At 46.5% G+C, this 15,092-nt stretch overlaps 1 protein-coding gene across 6 annotated transcripts in view; it reads left to right on the top strand.

Moving 5' to 3' along the window:
* The window catches only part of LOC125463564 (partitioning defective 3 homolog), a 798,969-nt gene that overhangs the window by 545,690 nt on the left and 238,187 nt on the right, over positions 1-15,092 (top strand). For all 6 annotated transcript variants that reach the window (XM_048554970.2, XM_048554960.2, XM_048554990.2 and 3 more), the window contains one exon: positions 1,360-1,510. In XM_048554970.2, the coding sequence (XP_048410927.1) occupies positions 1,360-1,510 (151 nt within the window). The remainder of the gene's footprint in view (positions 1-1,359; positions 1,511-15,092) is intronic.

The raw sequence follows: 15,092 nt of genomic DNA, 5'->3' as shown, positions 1-15,092 counted from the left end.
ATTTTTAAAGGTTTTCAATTCCTCTATAATATTGTTGCAGCCACACATTATACATAATCCCCATCAGGGCAGAAGCTAATAGTAAGCTGGTCTATGCATGCTCAGGGGAGAATTGTACCAGCTGCGCAGGAATAGCAAAAATCTTGCATTTGAAGGTGCTAAGGAATGTTAACCCTCTGAAAGCAGATTTTTTTCTTGTGAAAAGACAGATCCTCCTGAATCATTCATATTGCCTACTCTCAGTTTTCTGGTTTGTTCCTCAACTGTTGACAGTGATCCATTGTGCATGTGTATAGTTATATGTATTGTAAATATTATGTTTTGTGAATGTTTGAGCATTGGACTCTTGAGGTTTGAGAGATTCTGGCGTCGTAAATGAGGCATTGGGTGTTCTAGGCAATCAGGGATGTCATCAAGTATTTAGAAGTCCGGCACACTTAGTTCAGATGCATTCTAAGCAATCCTCTACAGTGCTTTTGCATTGTGCTTTGGTCTACCCTGAGAGGATAAATTGTGTGACAATTTATTCTTGCCACACCAACTACCCTGGGACCAAATTGCCACTTTGACTCACTTAATGGCAATTGCGAGCTGTGTGCCCACTTGGTAGTGTGATGTGATTTGCCCCAACTTGTCTCACCTAGGGCAGTTACAAGCCAGAGAGAATTATTGCCTTGATTTCTGCTGGATTTCAATTGAAATCCTAGATATGAGCAGCTTGAGTGTAATCCACTGTACCCAATCCTCTTGAGATAACTAGATGTACAAATTGAATGGAGGGCATCTTACTGGAAATATTGGCTTATGGTTTCTCATAAAGCTTGACTTCAAATCAAGCAGTATTGATATTCTGCTTAGAGTTGCATGGATTAATTTAATTGACACGTATCAATAATTCAGAATTAATTAAATGCCAGAACTAGTTAAATAAGGCTATTTTCTGTCTTTGAATGAAATGGAATTTGAGAATTCTTGTACGTTGATTGGGAAGGGAGAGTGAAAAAAGTCAAATCAGCTTGTGACTGCAAATTCTGGCTTGTCATTAGCAACTGTAGCTTTCTTATTTCTGTACTGCATTTCGTTTTGCTTTCATTGTGCTTTTATAACTTTTGAGATTCTGATGGTTTTTAGTTTTTTTTAAAAAGAAATTGATGTTTGGTATGGCATCATGCGAGGTATTGTGCAAAATGGCATAGAAAGTCAGTCATTAAGTACGACTGTCATAGCAAATTATTTTGAATGTTGGTAAGGAGTTCTAATTCATTGGGTACTCACTCAAATGAAAGCCCAGGGCAGTTAGTTATGTTCCCCCATGCTGTTAAATAGTTTTTCAATGTAGATTTTCACTTTCTCCCCCAGCTCGAGACACCTGGCAGCCCTTCTGGGCCAGAGTTGCCAATAGATGCTGTGATGGACGACAGAGAGCGAAGGATTTCGCATTCACTTTACAGTGGAATCGAGGGATTGGATGAGTCACCCATTAGGAATATTGGTTTTAACAGATTGATGGGTGAGTCCAGTAGCCATCTGATGGATCAGTTTTTCCTTACAGGATCTGACAGAGGATAATTGCCATATTTTGTTTCACTGATACAGAACCATTAAAAGCTTATTTGCTTTCCTTTGCCTAGTATGCCATTTGCGATTTTTTTCTGACATTTGCTTTTGTAGTTTTTTAACGGACAATGGATCCAATAATGGATGGGCAATAAACGCTGACCTAGCCAGCGATGCCCTCATGCTGTGAATGAATGATAAATAACAAAAAAAAACACTCACTTTGGAAAGCTACTTGCTTAATAGGTTACAGTTTACAGGTAGATAACAGGAGACATCCACACATTCATTTTCTAAGGCAGATTTTTCAATCGCGAGTTTACTTTTCGCTCAGACATGTTTTTCACTTTTAATTTTCATTTTTAATTCCTTCGATCATGAACTCAGTTACCTGTGCACACGTGACATTCTTCAGGGGTTAAAAGAATGCATTCCTGGATTTGTGTGGCTCAGTCATGGAACAGAGTATTCGAAACATGGTGATTTTGTGGTAGTGTTTTAGTGGTTTTGCTCAAATAGAAATTTGCATTTATGTAGTGCCTTTCATTACATCAGAACATTCCAAACCACTTTATAGCCAATCAAGCAATTTTTGAAAGTGATGCCTTTGTAGAAAACTTAGCAGCTAACCTTTGTGCAGTAGGTTCCTACAAACAGCAATGGAGCAAAATATTCATCTTTTAGTTGACATAATATTAATTGTTGGAATACATATTGGCTGCTGAAAAGGCAGTGAGAGGTCATATCTTTAATCTGGAAGGGTAGATGTTTGCAAGACATCACCTCCAACAATCAGCAAACCAATGATACTTCTTTGGAGTGTCGATATTGATATGGTGCTTGAAGCTTTGGAGTTGAGCACTTACTTTCTGACTCGGGCAAGAGTGATACCCACTAAGTCTTGACTGACTTTCATACAACTTTTTATTTGCTAATTGCATCACAACAGGATGAAATTTTTTCAGGCAGTACAAGTCAGGTTTGGGTGTATGTAGGGTGGTATAAATCCCTGAAAAGTGATTAAAAACTGAAAGAACTGCAGATGCTGCCTGAAAAGAGATATTGGACCTGGATCACATTTTGTTCTAGATTTCTTTGGAGTGAGATTAAACCTAAGCGAAGAATCCTGATGCCTAACGTTGAATATTTAATTAAAATGATGAAATTAGTCATTAGTCCTGTTTGAACCATCCATTCAGGATTTTGAAAAAAGGACATTTGTTTCCTGGCCTGCCAGTAACTTGTCAAGGGAACTGTGAGGCAAGTGCAAAGCTGCCACCCTCCACCATAGAGTCACACAGCACGGAAACAAATCCCTTGGCCCAACTTATCCAAGACAAATGGGTTTCCCAAATTGAACCACTGTGTACTGCCTCCTACGAAATGTTAATTTGGGGATATATGACTACTTATTACACCGTGTAGGTAACTGTGAAACTTGTTTCAAAGGGGCATGAAGTCGAAGGTGAGAATGTGTTGCGACTGCTCTGATGGTGCATAAGGTGCCTACAGAGAGTGTGAGAGAGAGAGAGAGAGTGAGAGAGGGGGAGGGGTGTGTGGTGGGGGATTGATTGCAGCAGTAATGTAAGGTTAATGGGAGTTCTGTTCAGGAGAGTGCTGGAGATGCCAGATTCAACACATCATTCCCACGCACCTGCCTTGAGTAACCAGAAGACCCAGAGACAGGCTGTTAATTCATTTCACTCAGATGGCAAAAGCTACTCCATCGACATTCAAATACCTAACCTGCAAATCGTTCTGATTAAGTCGGGTAAGTTCTGCTTGCATGCTGTATTGAGCCGCCACATAAATATAGAAAATAGGATCAGGAGGAAGCCAATTCGGCCTTTTGAGCCTGCTCTGCCATTCTTCACAATCATGGCTGGTTGTCCAATTCAGTAGCATAATCCTGTTTTCTCCCCATAACCTTTGATCCCACTTTCCCCAAGTGCTATATCTAGTCGCCTCTTGAATGCATTCTCTGTTTTGCCATCAACTGCTTCCTGTGGTAATGAATTCCACTGGCTCATCACTGTCTGGATGAAGAAATGTCTCCTAATCTCCATCCTAAGTCGTCTACCCTGAAAGCTCATACTGTGCCCCCAGGTTCTGGGCATTGCTTCCATCAGGAATATCATTGATGTGTAAAGTCAAAATAGTTTTTGTGCAAATACCACTGGATTACAACCAGGACAAAGAATTAACTCGTGTGTTTCTCAGTTCTCGTCTTGATCCATCTATGCTTACATTTCTTCCTGTCGTTGTCTTTTGGGTCCTTTCTTTCTTTTTGCATCACGTTCGTGCCCTCTGGTTGTGACTCTTGTGAGCTATTGTCTAGTTCTGTTGTACATACTAGAAACTCTGCTGTAGATAAGAGTACCAGTATTTCTGAAATTGTAGCATTAACAGTTGGAGTGATGGCTTAGTAGGAAACATTGCCTCATCTGAATCAGAAGCCTGTGGCTTCATGTTCCACTCCAGAATTTGAGCACACAAGTAAAGATTGACATTCCGTACAGTACTGAAGAAGTGCAGTGCCATTGGAGGTGCCGTCTTTCAGATGCAGCTTTAGATCAAGACCCAATTCACCTATCTTGGTGGATGTAAAAGATACCGTGGCACTATTTCAGTGGGAAATTATCCTGACCCGACCAGTGTTTATTTCTCAATAATCATTACAAAAAACATAATCATCATTGTGTTGCTATTTGTGGGAACATGCTGTGTGCAAACTCGCTACTGCATCTCCTGTAATTCTACAGTGACTGCACTCCAAATATAATTAATTGGCTGTAAGGGGTGTTAAGACATCCTGTAGTTAGGATAGATACTGTATAAATACAAATCTCTTTTATTGTGTTTTATCATGTTTTCAGGCTCCGAAGAAGTTTGTATATGTTCATATCTCTTGTTAAACTTCACCCTCCCTTCAAGAACATCTGTCAATCTGTTGCTTTTTTTTCTCAACGAAATGAATCAGTCTGGCTTTTCACTTCATCATTAAGAAATGTACAAAATTGCCACAGCTATTCCCTGTTCTGATTGGTCTTGTTTCCAGAAGGTAATGCCTGTGCGAAGGTGGAATAGGATAGTGATGTTGAGTATTGTTTGCCCTTTTACTCTTCAAATCAAAAATTGTTTCCCCTAGAACTAAATTAACATTGTTCTCTCTGGTCTAAATTATTTCTTTCTCATTGCACTGCAAACCGCTCACAATAAATGATTATTTTTAAACTGATACTGAGAAAGGAAAGGTTGGCATTGTGCTGTTTAGCACAGTTGCTTTCCTTTTTAATTTACTAAGACAGTTTCCATTTCCACAGATAAACCTTTGCATAAACTGTGTGAAACTGGCAGGTGGATAAATTGTTCTAGCTATGGCAGCAATAAAAAAGAAAGTGACTCAGGCTTCATCTGCAATCAGTACATTTATAGGACAGTTACACATTGATATTTCACTATCAAAGTAAAGCCTGTCTCTCCTTGAATTAGTTGTCCAATCCAAAGATGTGCTGGCTGGGTGGATTAGCCATGCTAAATTGTTCATAGCATCTAGGGATTTGCAGGCTGGGTGGATTAGGCATGGGAAATACAGGATTGCAGGGTGGGGGCCGGTGCACTCTTTGGAGGGTTGGTGTGGATTTGACAGACCAAATGGCCTGCTTCCGCACTGTAGAGATTCTATGATTTTTTGGTTGTCTTTCTTTGTCCCAACCCTTGAACATTTACTCTGGACAGCTTTCATTAGTCTGGACTTGGTCAGAAGAGGCTTGCAGTTGGTGCAAGTACTTCCACCCAGTACCCTTTCATCTGATAAGTAAGGGATTTATTAGTTTCAGAAACCTTTAGTGGGCTCAAAATAAGGACCCAGCAATTGCTGATCAGAGTTGCTTGCGATCGGGGCAATCAGTTGGTAACCACCAGGAATGTTTCACCAAAACTTGATTGATGGATTTGAAAGAAGAGCAGTTGGTGAAGTGATAGTGTGTTTTAGGGTGGTATTTTGCACTGGTCGAAGCCTAAGCAGGCAATAGGTGTAATTGTCAATGGGACTGAAGGAAGTAGAAGGTCAATGTTGTGTGTACAGAATGTGCAGGTGAGGGTGTTTAAGGATTGGGAAAGCCATAGATTCAATAGCACAGAAGTCACTCAACTCACTTCATCATTTCCAGCTCTTTGTAGACCGATATGTCAGTCTCCTTCAATATTTGGTTTGTGTGACATCTGTTATTTGAACTGGCCATTCTCACTTGTGCCTTCTGCAATACTTAATAGCTTAGTTTCCAACACTAGCTCCAATTTGCTACTATAACTTAAAGGGATGATGTATTTCATAGTAGCATAGGAACAGAAGTAGGCCATTTGGGCTACTGAGCCCATTCCACCATTTATGGCTGATCTGTGGCCTCACTCCATATACCTGCCTTTGGCCAATATCCCTTGTTACCTCTGCTTAACAAAAACATTATCAACCTCAGATTTAAAATTTAACAACTGATCCAACATCAACTGCCATTTGTGGAAGAGAATTCCAAACCTCTACCACTCTGTGTGTAGTACTTCCTGACATCCTTTCTAGTCATCTATCCCGAATTCATGGACTATTCCTTTTAGTTGCAGACCCCTCAACCAGTGGAAGTAGTTTCTTCCTGTTAATGTCTTGAAGACTTTGGTCACGTCAGCACTTAACCTTCTACATTCTGGAGAAAACTGGTCTAATTTGTGTAACCTCTCTTCATTACTTAATTCTTGAATCCAAAGTAACATTCTTGTTAAACGTGTTGTACTCCCTCCGAGGCCAATATATGCTTTCAAAGGTGTTGTCCCCAGATCTGTTCTCAGTCCAACTGGGGTCCAGCAGAGTTTTGTATAGCTGCAGCATAGCTTATTTTTCCTTGTGCTCCAGTTTACTCCATAAAGGCCAGCATTTTAAAGATCTATTCACCTGAACCCCAAGTCTCTTTGCAGGTTCACTGTATTTAACTTCATACAATCTAGAAAGTACCCTAATTTACCCTTTTACTTCAAAATGGATAACCTCACATATGGTAGTGTGCACACACTGACTGCTCCAGCTTTTTCCTGTGCCATTGTGTGCAAAGAAGACCAAGTGGGTATATTAAAAAAAATATTTTTAACATTGAATGGTCAGGACAAATTAGATCTCAGTCAGCTTTTCTGAACAGAAGTAGAAGGGAATCATAGTCACAAATTAAAGAGTGAGTGGATGGAAAGGATTAACAACACTGGTGCTGCAGAAAGACATCTACATGGAGTTCAAGGACAGAGTCTTGTCAACCAATGAGATTCAGGACCTCAGAGATACATTAGGGAATACTTTATGCATGGACTGAGTAGACTAAATGTGGTTTCTACCTGAAATTGTTGCTATACTGCTGTAACTACTTTACAAGGCTATAATTTCATTTCCACATTCAACAGAGATTAGCAAACAACTTTGCACCTAGGATCAAAGATGTCAGAAAAGTGATCAAATTACAGATCTCCTAATCTAGTACCAGTTATTCAATGTCATGTTTGTTGCACATATATAATGCTATAAGTCGTAATGATTTAGATGACTGGATGTTCAAATTATAACAAAATATTTGAAGGAAATTTCTGGCATAGGTTTTTGGAGCAGATATGGAGGTAACCATTTCACTTAATATTGTTCTCAGTATTTGCTACTGAAGAAGATGCTGATTATGTCTGGCAGGAGGAAAAAATTCTGTTCTTTGTCTTCTGGCTTCAGGGCTCGAAGAAGACAATTTATATAGGCAATGCAATATTTTAAAAATCTACACAATGGAGAATGTTTCTAGCTTCTGAGGTAGCTTGCACAATAGACAATAATGAATGGCTTGTGCAGTGCTTAATTAAAAGAAGTGACAGGATTGACGAGTAATGATAGGAAGATGAATTAACACATCTTACACTTTGTAAGAGAAGAACAAAAGAAACCTGTGGGACAAAGTAATTCGGCAAATGCATCGTTACATGGAATGAAAGGATCTCTCATGCCTTTCTAAAGCAGCAGATAGATTGTACGATGATTTATTTTGCTGATTGATAGGTTCAGCATTACACAGGAAGGCAGAAAGAGTTGCTTTTCACTTTCTAGTGCGACGTTGACAGTAAGCATCCAGCGATTTGCTGTCTACAGTACAACATAATGTGAAAGGTGTGTGTAATTGTTTCTTAAAGTATCCAGTCAGCTACAGAGTTAGTAATGTTAGATTGGTAGATGGTAAGTGAGAAGAATGCTGTTTGGAAGTCAGCACCTTCACTTTTTATAGTGTTCCCTTGGGGCCCTGTTGTGAATATAAAAGGATTCTAGCGAGTTTTGAGAAGATTTGTAGCTTAGGTTGAGGTTCTGGATGTGAGTTTGCTCGCTGAGCTGGAAGGTTAGTTTTCAGACATTTCGTCACCTTTTTTATTTGAAAAAATATACTCTATTCATAAGATGTACAAAAAAAAATAGTTATACACCTACCCAGTCATGCAAGCCGCTCTGGGTTACCCAGGTGGTACGTACACCAACTAAAGGAAAAAAAATAAAAGAAGAAAAAAAAAACAAAGCAAAGAAAATACCCCAGCAGTCGTCTCCCCACACAGTTCCCGTTGGCCCCCTGACCAGTTGGGGAAGGCGCCAGCTGGGCCCAGTTACCAGATAGGGTTCTTTTTTCTATTCTGGACGAGGGGTTTCATACGGTGGTCTTCCCCACCGCGCCTTGGCGGCGCCTGCCCCAAGCTTTAGCGCGTCCCTCAGCACATAGTCCTGGACCTTGGAGTGCGCCAGTCTGCAACGCTCAGTTGGGGTCAGTTCTTTCAGCTGGAAGATCAGCAAGTTGCGGGCAGACCAAAGAGCGTCTTTCACTGCATTGATGGTCCTCCAGGCGCAGTTGATGTTGGTCTCGGTGTGCGTCCCGGGAAACAGCCCATAGAACACGGAGCCCCGCGTCACGGAGCTGCTCGGGACGAACCTCGACAAATACCACTGCATCCCCCTCCAGACCTCCTGCGCACAGGCACACTCCAGAAGGAGGTGATCAACAGTCTCGTCCCCCCCACAGCCGCCTCGAGGGCAGCGTGCGGTGGCGCAGAGATTCTGGGCATGCATAAAGGATCTCGCTGCCAGAGTCCCTCTCACCGCCAGCCAAGCAATGTCCTTGTGCTTGTTTGAAAGTTCTGGCGATGAGGCATTCTGCCAAACGACTTTGGCAGTCTGCGTGGGGAACCACGCGACGGGATCCACCCTCTCCTTTTCCCGAAGTGTCTCGAGGATACTACGTGCTGACCACTGCCTGACAGCCTTGTGGTCAAAGGTGTTTCCTTTCAAAAATTTCTCCACGAAGGACAGGTGGTACGCGACGGTCCAACTACTCTGAGCGTTCCACGGCAATGAGGCCAGGCCCATCCTTCGCAACACCGGGGACAGGTAGAACCTCAGTAAGTAGTGACACTTGGTGTTTGCGTACTGAGGATCTACGCACAGCTTGATGCAGCCGCACACAAAGGTAGCCGTCAGGGTGAGGGTGGCGCTCGGTACATCCTTTCCCCCATTTTCCAGGTCTTTGTACATGGTGTCCCTGTGGACCCGGTCCATCCTCGACCCCCGAATGAAGTGGAAGATGGCCCGGGTGACTGCAGAGGCGCAGGTCCAGGGAATAGGCCAGCCCTGCACCACATAGAACAGTACCAAAAGCCCCTCGCACCTGACAACCAGGTTCTTACCCGCGATGGAGAGGGACCGGAGCGTCCACCTGCCCAGCTTCTGCATCAGTTTGGTGATACGCTCCTCCCAAGTCTTAGTGCACGCCCCAGCTCCACTGAATCAAACACCCAGCACCTTCAGGTAGTCTGTCCTGATGGTGAAGGGGATGAAGGAGCGGTCGTCCCAGTTCCCGAAGAACATGACCTCGCTTTTACCCCTATTGACTTTGGCACCCGAGGCCAGTTCAAACTGGCCGCAGATGTCCAACAGCCTACTCGCCGACCGACGATCAGTGCAGAAGACAGCGACATCGTCCATGTACAGGGAGGTCTTGACCTGAAGGCCTCCGCTGCCTGGGATAGTCATGCCCTTCAGGCTCACGTCCTTCCTGATGGATGCGCCGAAGGGCTCCACACAGCACACGAACAAGGCAGGAGAGAGCGGGCAGCCCTGCCTGACTCCAGATCTGACGGGAAAACTGTCCGATTCCCACCCGTTGATCGAGACTGCACTAACTATGTTGGTGTAGAGCAGCCGGATCCAATTGCGGATGCCCCTCCCGAACCCAAATTTGGAGAGGACGTCCCTCATGTAAGCATGAGAGACCCTGTCGAAGGCCTTTCCCTGGTCCAGGCTGGCAAGGCAGGTGTCCACCCGCCTGTCCTGTACGTAGGCGATCGTATCCCTGATAAGCGCAAGGCTCTCAGCGATCTTCCTGCCGGGCACAGCACAGGTTTGGTCAGGGTGAATCACCGACTCCAGGACAGACCTGACCCGGTTGGCTATGACCTTGGCCAGGATTTTGTAATCCACGTTCAATAATGAAATGGGACGCCAATTCTTAATTTCTTCCCTCTCCCCCTTCCTCTTGTAAATGAGGGTGATGATGCCCTTCCTCATGGACTTGCACATTTCCCCTGCCCGAAGCACACTATCGTACACCTCCAGCAGAGCGGAATACAGCTCGACCGGTAAGCCGTTGCTCCCGGGAGTCCTATTCCTCTCCAAGGACTTGAGGGCTCTGGTCAGCTCGTCCAGGGATATCGGCCAGTCCAGCCACTCCCTCGTGCCATCGTCTAAGACCTCCGTGATAGACGACAGGAACAACTCTGAGGCTGTGCTGTCCGTGGGCTTCGTGTCGTACAGTCCGGCATAGAAGGATCTGCTGAACCTCAAAATGTCGGGCCGAAACGATGTCACCGAGCCGTCGTCCTCCTTCAGCCAGCTATGCACAGAGCTCTCTTGTGGCGCCTTCTGAAAGAAGAAACGCGAGCACATCTCGTCCAGCTCCACGGAGCGGACCCTGGACCGGAAGATTATCCTGGAGGCCTCTGCGGCGAAGAGCGAGGCTTGCTGGCCCCTCACCTTGCGGAGGTCCTCCGTGACATCGACCCCCATCAACTGCAGAAGGAGCAGTTTCTGCACCCTTTTCTGGAGTCGCGCCAGCTTTCCCCACCCCTCTCTCGCCTTCCGAACACCCTTTAGGACCAAGAACCTCTTGATGTTCTCCTTCACCGTCTCCCACCAGTCGCCCGGAGACTCAGAGGGGTTTCACGGTTCTCCAACCGGCGTACTCCCTCTTAAGCTCCTCGACGTTCTCTGGGGTCAACAGAGTAGTGTTGAGCTTCCATGTCCCCTTGCCGGCCGGCTGGTCGCCCTGTAAGTGACAGTTGGCCAGCAGGAGGCAGTGGTCAGAGAAGAATACTGGCTCGACGCCGGTGGACCTGACTGAGAATGCCCGTGACACAAACAGGAAGTCTATCCTTGAGCGAATAGACCCGTCTGCCCGCAACCAGGTGTACCTCCGCTGCGCTCCATCTGCAGGGGTGCTGAAGGCGTCGAGCAACATGGCATCCTGCACTGTGCCCATCAGGAATCTGGATGTGACGTCCAGTTGACTCCCCCCACCCGCTGTCCCCACGCCGGATCTTCCATCTGCATCGATGATGCAGTTGAAGTCTCTGCCTAGGATGACTGGCCTGGACGTAGCCAGCAGGGGTGGAAGCCGCTGCAGGACAGCCAACCACTCACTCCGTACCGCTGGGGCGTACACGTTGATCAGCCTCAGGGGAGCGTTCCTGTAGGTGACGTCAGCCACTTGGAGGTGCCCCCCCCCACCACCACCTGAACTTGAGAGATGGTGAAGTCGCGCCCCCGCAGCAGAATAGCCAGGCCCGCGGAGCGACAGTCGTTACCCCCCGACCAGATCGAAGGCCCACAGGTCCAGGCGCCAGACCATTTCCCGTACCTGCTGAGGTGCGGTATCCCGCACTCCTGCAGAAACAGGAGGTCCGCCTTGACGGTGGTCAGGTGGGCCAACGTGGACACACATCTTGTGGTGGACTTGACGCTGCACACATTAATGCTCGCAACTCGTACCCCCATTGTGGGCAGTGACTGCAGTACCCTCCCCAAGTCCAAGGTCCAGCCCCTCCATCTGTCCCTTCATGCCCATTGCCCGGGCTAACTGCTGGACGCTTTCTGGGCTGAGGAAACCGTCCGTGCTGCCTTCTGGGTGGCATCCCCCCGTCGGGGGTACGGAGGCAGGAGAGTCCGGCTCTGGGTCAGGCTGGGGACGTGCTGTTTCCTCTTTCCTGCCTGGAAGTTCCGGGGGGCCCTCCAGGGCCCCAGTGGCGCGTGGCTGGGTGTCGGAGGGAGCCTCAGGATGCCTGCCGTTACCTGGAAGCAGGGTGCTGCTTTCCTTCTCCCTTGAGATCTTTAGCTTCTGCTTTGGGTGGGCCCCGTCCGAATCTCCCTCGTCAGTGGAGATCTTATAGCCCCCCTGTAGCTGTCTCTTCCCGCCTGATGGTTGCGGTTCCTGGGCCCGCCGACGCACCTTCCTCCTCGCTTTCTGGACCGTTGTCCACTCCCCTGGGTCGCCTGTCGCCACCTCCATCGACTCCGGTTTGTCGGGGGGGAGCGGAGCCTGGAGGGGCGCTTTTCTGGCCTCGGGCCCGTCCAGTGGGGCTGGGCCCTCCTGCATGACCTGGCCCTCCTGCTCATTAGTGGAGTCCTTGCAGGGCCCTGGTGCCTTCCTCTCCTCCAGGGGGGTTGGCCCCGCATTGTCCCTGTCGGCGACCTGGGCGTAGGTGGTCCCCTGCCGCGGGCATGCCCTATAGAGGTGGCCCGCTTCCCCGCAAAGGTTGCAGCTTTTTTCTTGTGGGCATTCCTTTGCAAGGTGTCCCTCGTCCCTGCAGATGGTGGCTTTGCAGTCGGCCGCCACGTGACCTGACCTACCACAGGCATGGCAGACTCTAGGTTGCCCTACGTAGGTCAGGTAGCCCTTGCTTCTGCCGATTGCGAAGCTGGACAGTGGGTGTACAATGTTCCCGTCCGCGCCCATCCTAAGCGTCACCTTGACCTGCCTCTTACTGGTCCAGATGCCAAACGGGTCCATGATGTTGGCTCAGTCCCCTTCCACTTTCACATACCTTCCAAGGAAGGTCAGGACATCAACTGCTGGCACATGCAGGTTGTACATGTGTACAGTCACCATAAGGCTCCTCTGCGCTGGCATCATGAACAGCCGGACAGCGGTCAATACAGAGAGGGGGCCCTCACCTCCTTTCTCCTTGAAAATCTCCAGGAAGCGCTCACAAAGCTTGGCAGTCCTGAAGGTTACATCGTAAAAACCCCCTCCGGGGAAATCCTGCAGGCAGTAAAAGTCCGCAGCAGCGAACCCACAACAGTCCAACAGGACTCTCTTCACGAAGAAGGTGCGGTCCACAGGTGTACCTTCATCCACCTTCTTCACAGAGACACGAATGGTGTTCCGGACCCCCTGACCTGGGGCACGAGCACTCGCCGCAGCCATCGTTGCAGGTTGGCTGCTTCCCTGAACCAGCATTAGGCCGAAGCCAGCATTAAGATCCACCGGTTGCAAGGGTGCACAGCCAACCCGACGTCTTCCTTCCACCTCCAACACAGCACTCTCCTCCTCTCGGTCCACAGAAGAGTGGGTCTGTATTTTGTTCCGGATGTAAGCTGGTTCACTGAGCTGGAAGGTTAGTTTTCACATGTTTCGTCACCATTCTAGGTAACATCAACAGTGAGCCTCCGACAAAGCGCTGGTGTTATGTCCCGCTTTCTATTTATCTGGTTTGGTTTACTTGGGTTGGTGATATCATTTCCTGCGTTGGTGATGTCATTTCCTGTTCTTTTTCTCAGGGGATGGTGGATTGGCTCCAAATCAGTGTGTTTGTTGATGGAGTTCTGGTTGGACATGCACAAGAATTCCTAGAAGAATGGCATTCCAACCGGAACTCCATCAACAAACACATTGGATCTATGTGTTTGTTAATGGAGTTCTGGTTGGAATGCCATGCTTCTAGGAATTCTTGTGCGTGTCCAACCGGAACTCCATCAACAAACACATTGATTTGGAGCCAATCTACCATCCCCTGAGAAAAAGGACAGGAAATGACATCACCAACGCAGGAAATGCCATCACAAACCCAAGGAAACCTAACCAGATAAATAGAAAGCAGGACATAACACCGCCGCTTCGTCGGAGGCTCACAGATGATGTTACCTAGAATGGTGACGAAACGTCTGAAAACTAACCTTCCAGCTCAGTGAGCAAACTCACATCCATAAAAGGATTCTACTGTGGGCTTACTTTAGATAGAACCCCTATGTACTGCACCACTTCCCACCGTGCAGGGCATCAATGAAGTAAACTGCTTTCTTAGACAGGAGTCCAGTTTACAAATTCAACTAGAACCAAAGAAATTACAGGCCAACATGAGGCCATTTGACCCTTAGTGCCTGCACCAGTGCAAACTCTTCAACTTGAGTGTCTCGTCTCAGCTCTCTCTCTTACTTTTTTTCTCAAATAGTACTGTTTATTTTGCAAATATTAATGCAGTTAATTCTCTGTAGCAAAGTTGGCCGAAAATATTCTAATGGCTGGGAGTCTCAAACTGCTGGAGAAGGGAGGGTGCATTTCACATCCAAATTTCAAGCCAGACCTTTAGGAAATGAAATTGGGAAACACGTGCTCACAAAAGGATGGAGACGGTACAAACTGTTTTCTAGAAACAATAGGTGGTGTGAGATGAATTTTTAAAAACACATGTCGTGGGATTATGGTTGTCATTAGCTAAGCCAACATTTTTTGCCCATCCCTAACCCTCCTCGAGAAGATGGAGGTATGCTGCCTTCTTGAACCACTATAATCCACTTCCAAGTCAAGATAGTAAATGGTATTGAGAGGATCTTGCAGATGGTGGTGTTCCCATGGATCTGCTGCCCTTGTCTTTCGACGTGGAAGTGGTCATGTGTTTGGAAGCTGCTGTTTAAGGATCTTTGGTGAATATCTGCAGCGCATCTTGTAGATGGTACACATTGTTGGAACTGAATATCTGTGATGGAGATAGTGGATATTGAGGCAATCAGACAGGCTATTTATTTCCAGATGGTGGAGAAGCTTTTAGAGCATTGTTGGAAGAGACCCATTTGAGTCAAGTAGTCAGTATTCCATCGCACTCCTGATTTATGCCTTGTAGTCGGAGGGCAGACTTTGGCAAGTTAGATCAGTTATTCATTGCATTATTCCTTACCTTTAACCTGCTGTTGTAGTTACTGTGTTTATATGGCTATTCCAGTTTTGTTTATGGTCAATGGTAACACTCAGGATGTTGACAGTGGGGTATTCGGTGAAGATAGCACCAATGAATGACAAGGGGTGATGGTTGGTTTTTTTTATTGGAGATGGTCATTGCCTAGCATTTGTGTTGTTTGCCACTTTTCAGCCTAAGCCTGGATATTGTTCAGATCTCATTGTGTTTGAACATGGAAGGCTTCAGTATCTGAGGAG

This window comes from Stegostoma tigrinum, chromosome 2, assembly GCF_030684315.1.
Source record: "Stegostoma tigrinum isolate sSteTig4 chromosome 2, sSteTig4.hap1, whole genome shotgun sequence".
Taxonomy (NCBI): Eukaryota; Metazoa; Chordata; class Chondrichthyes; order Orectolobiformes; family Stegostomatidae; genus Stegostoma; species Stegostoma tigrinum.
The sequence above is the reverse complement of the archived record's forward strand: the minus strand, read 5'-3'. Positions and strand labels throughout refer to the sequence as shown.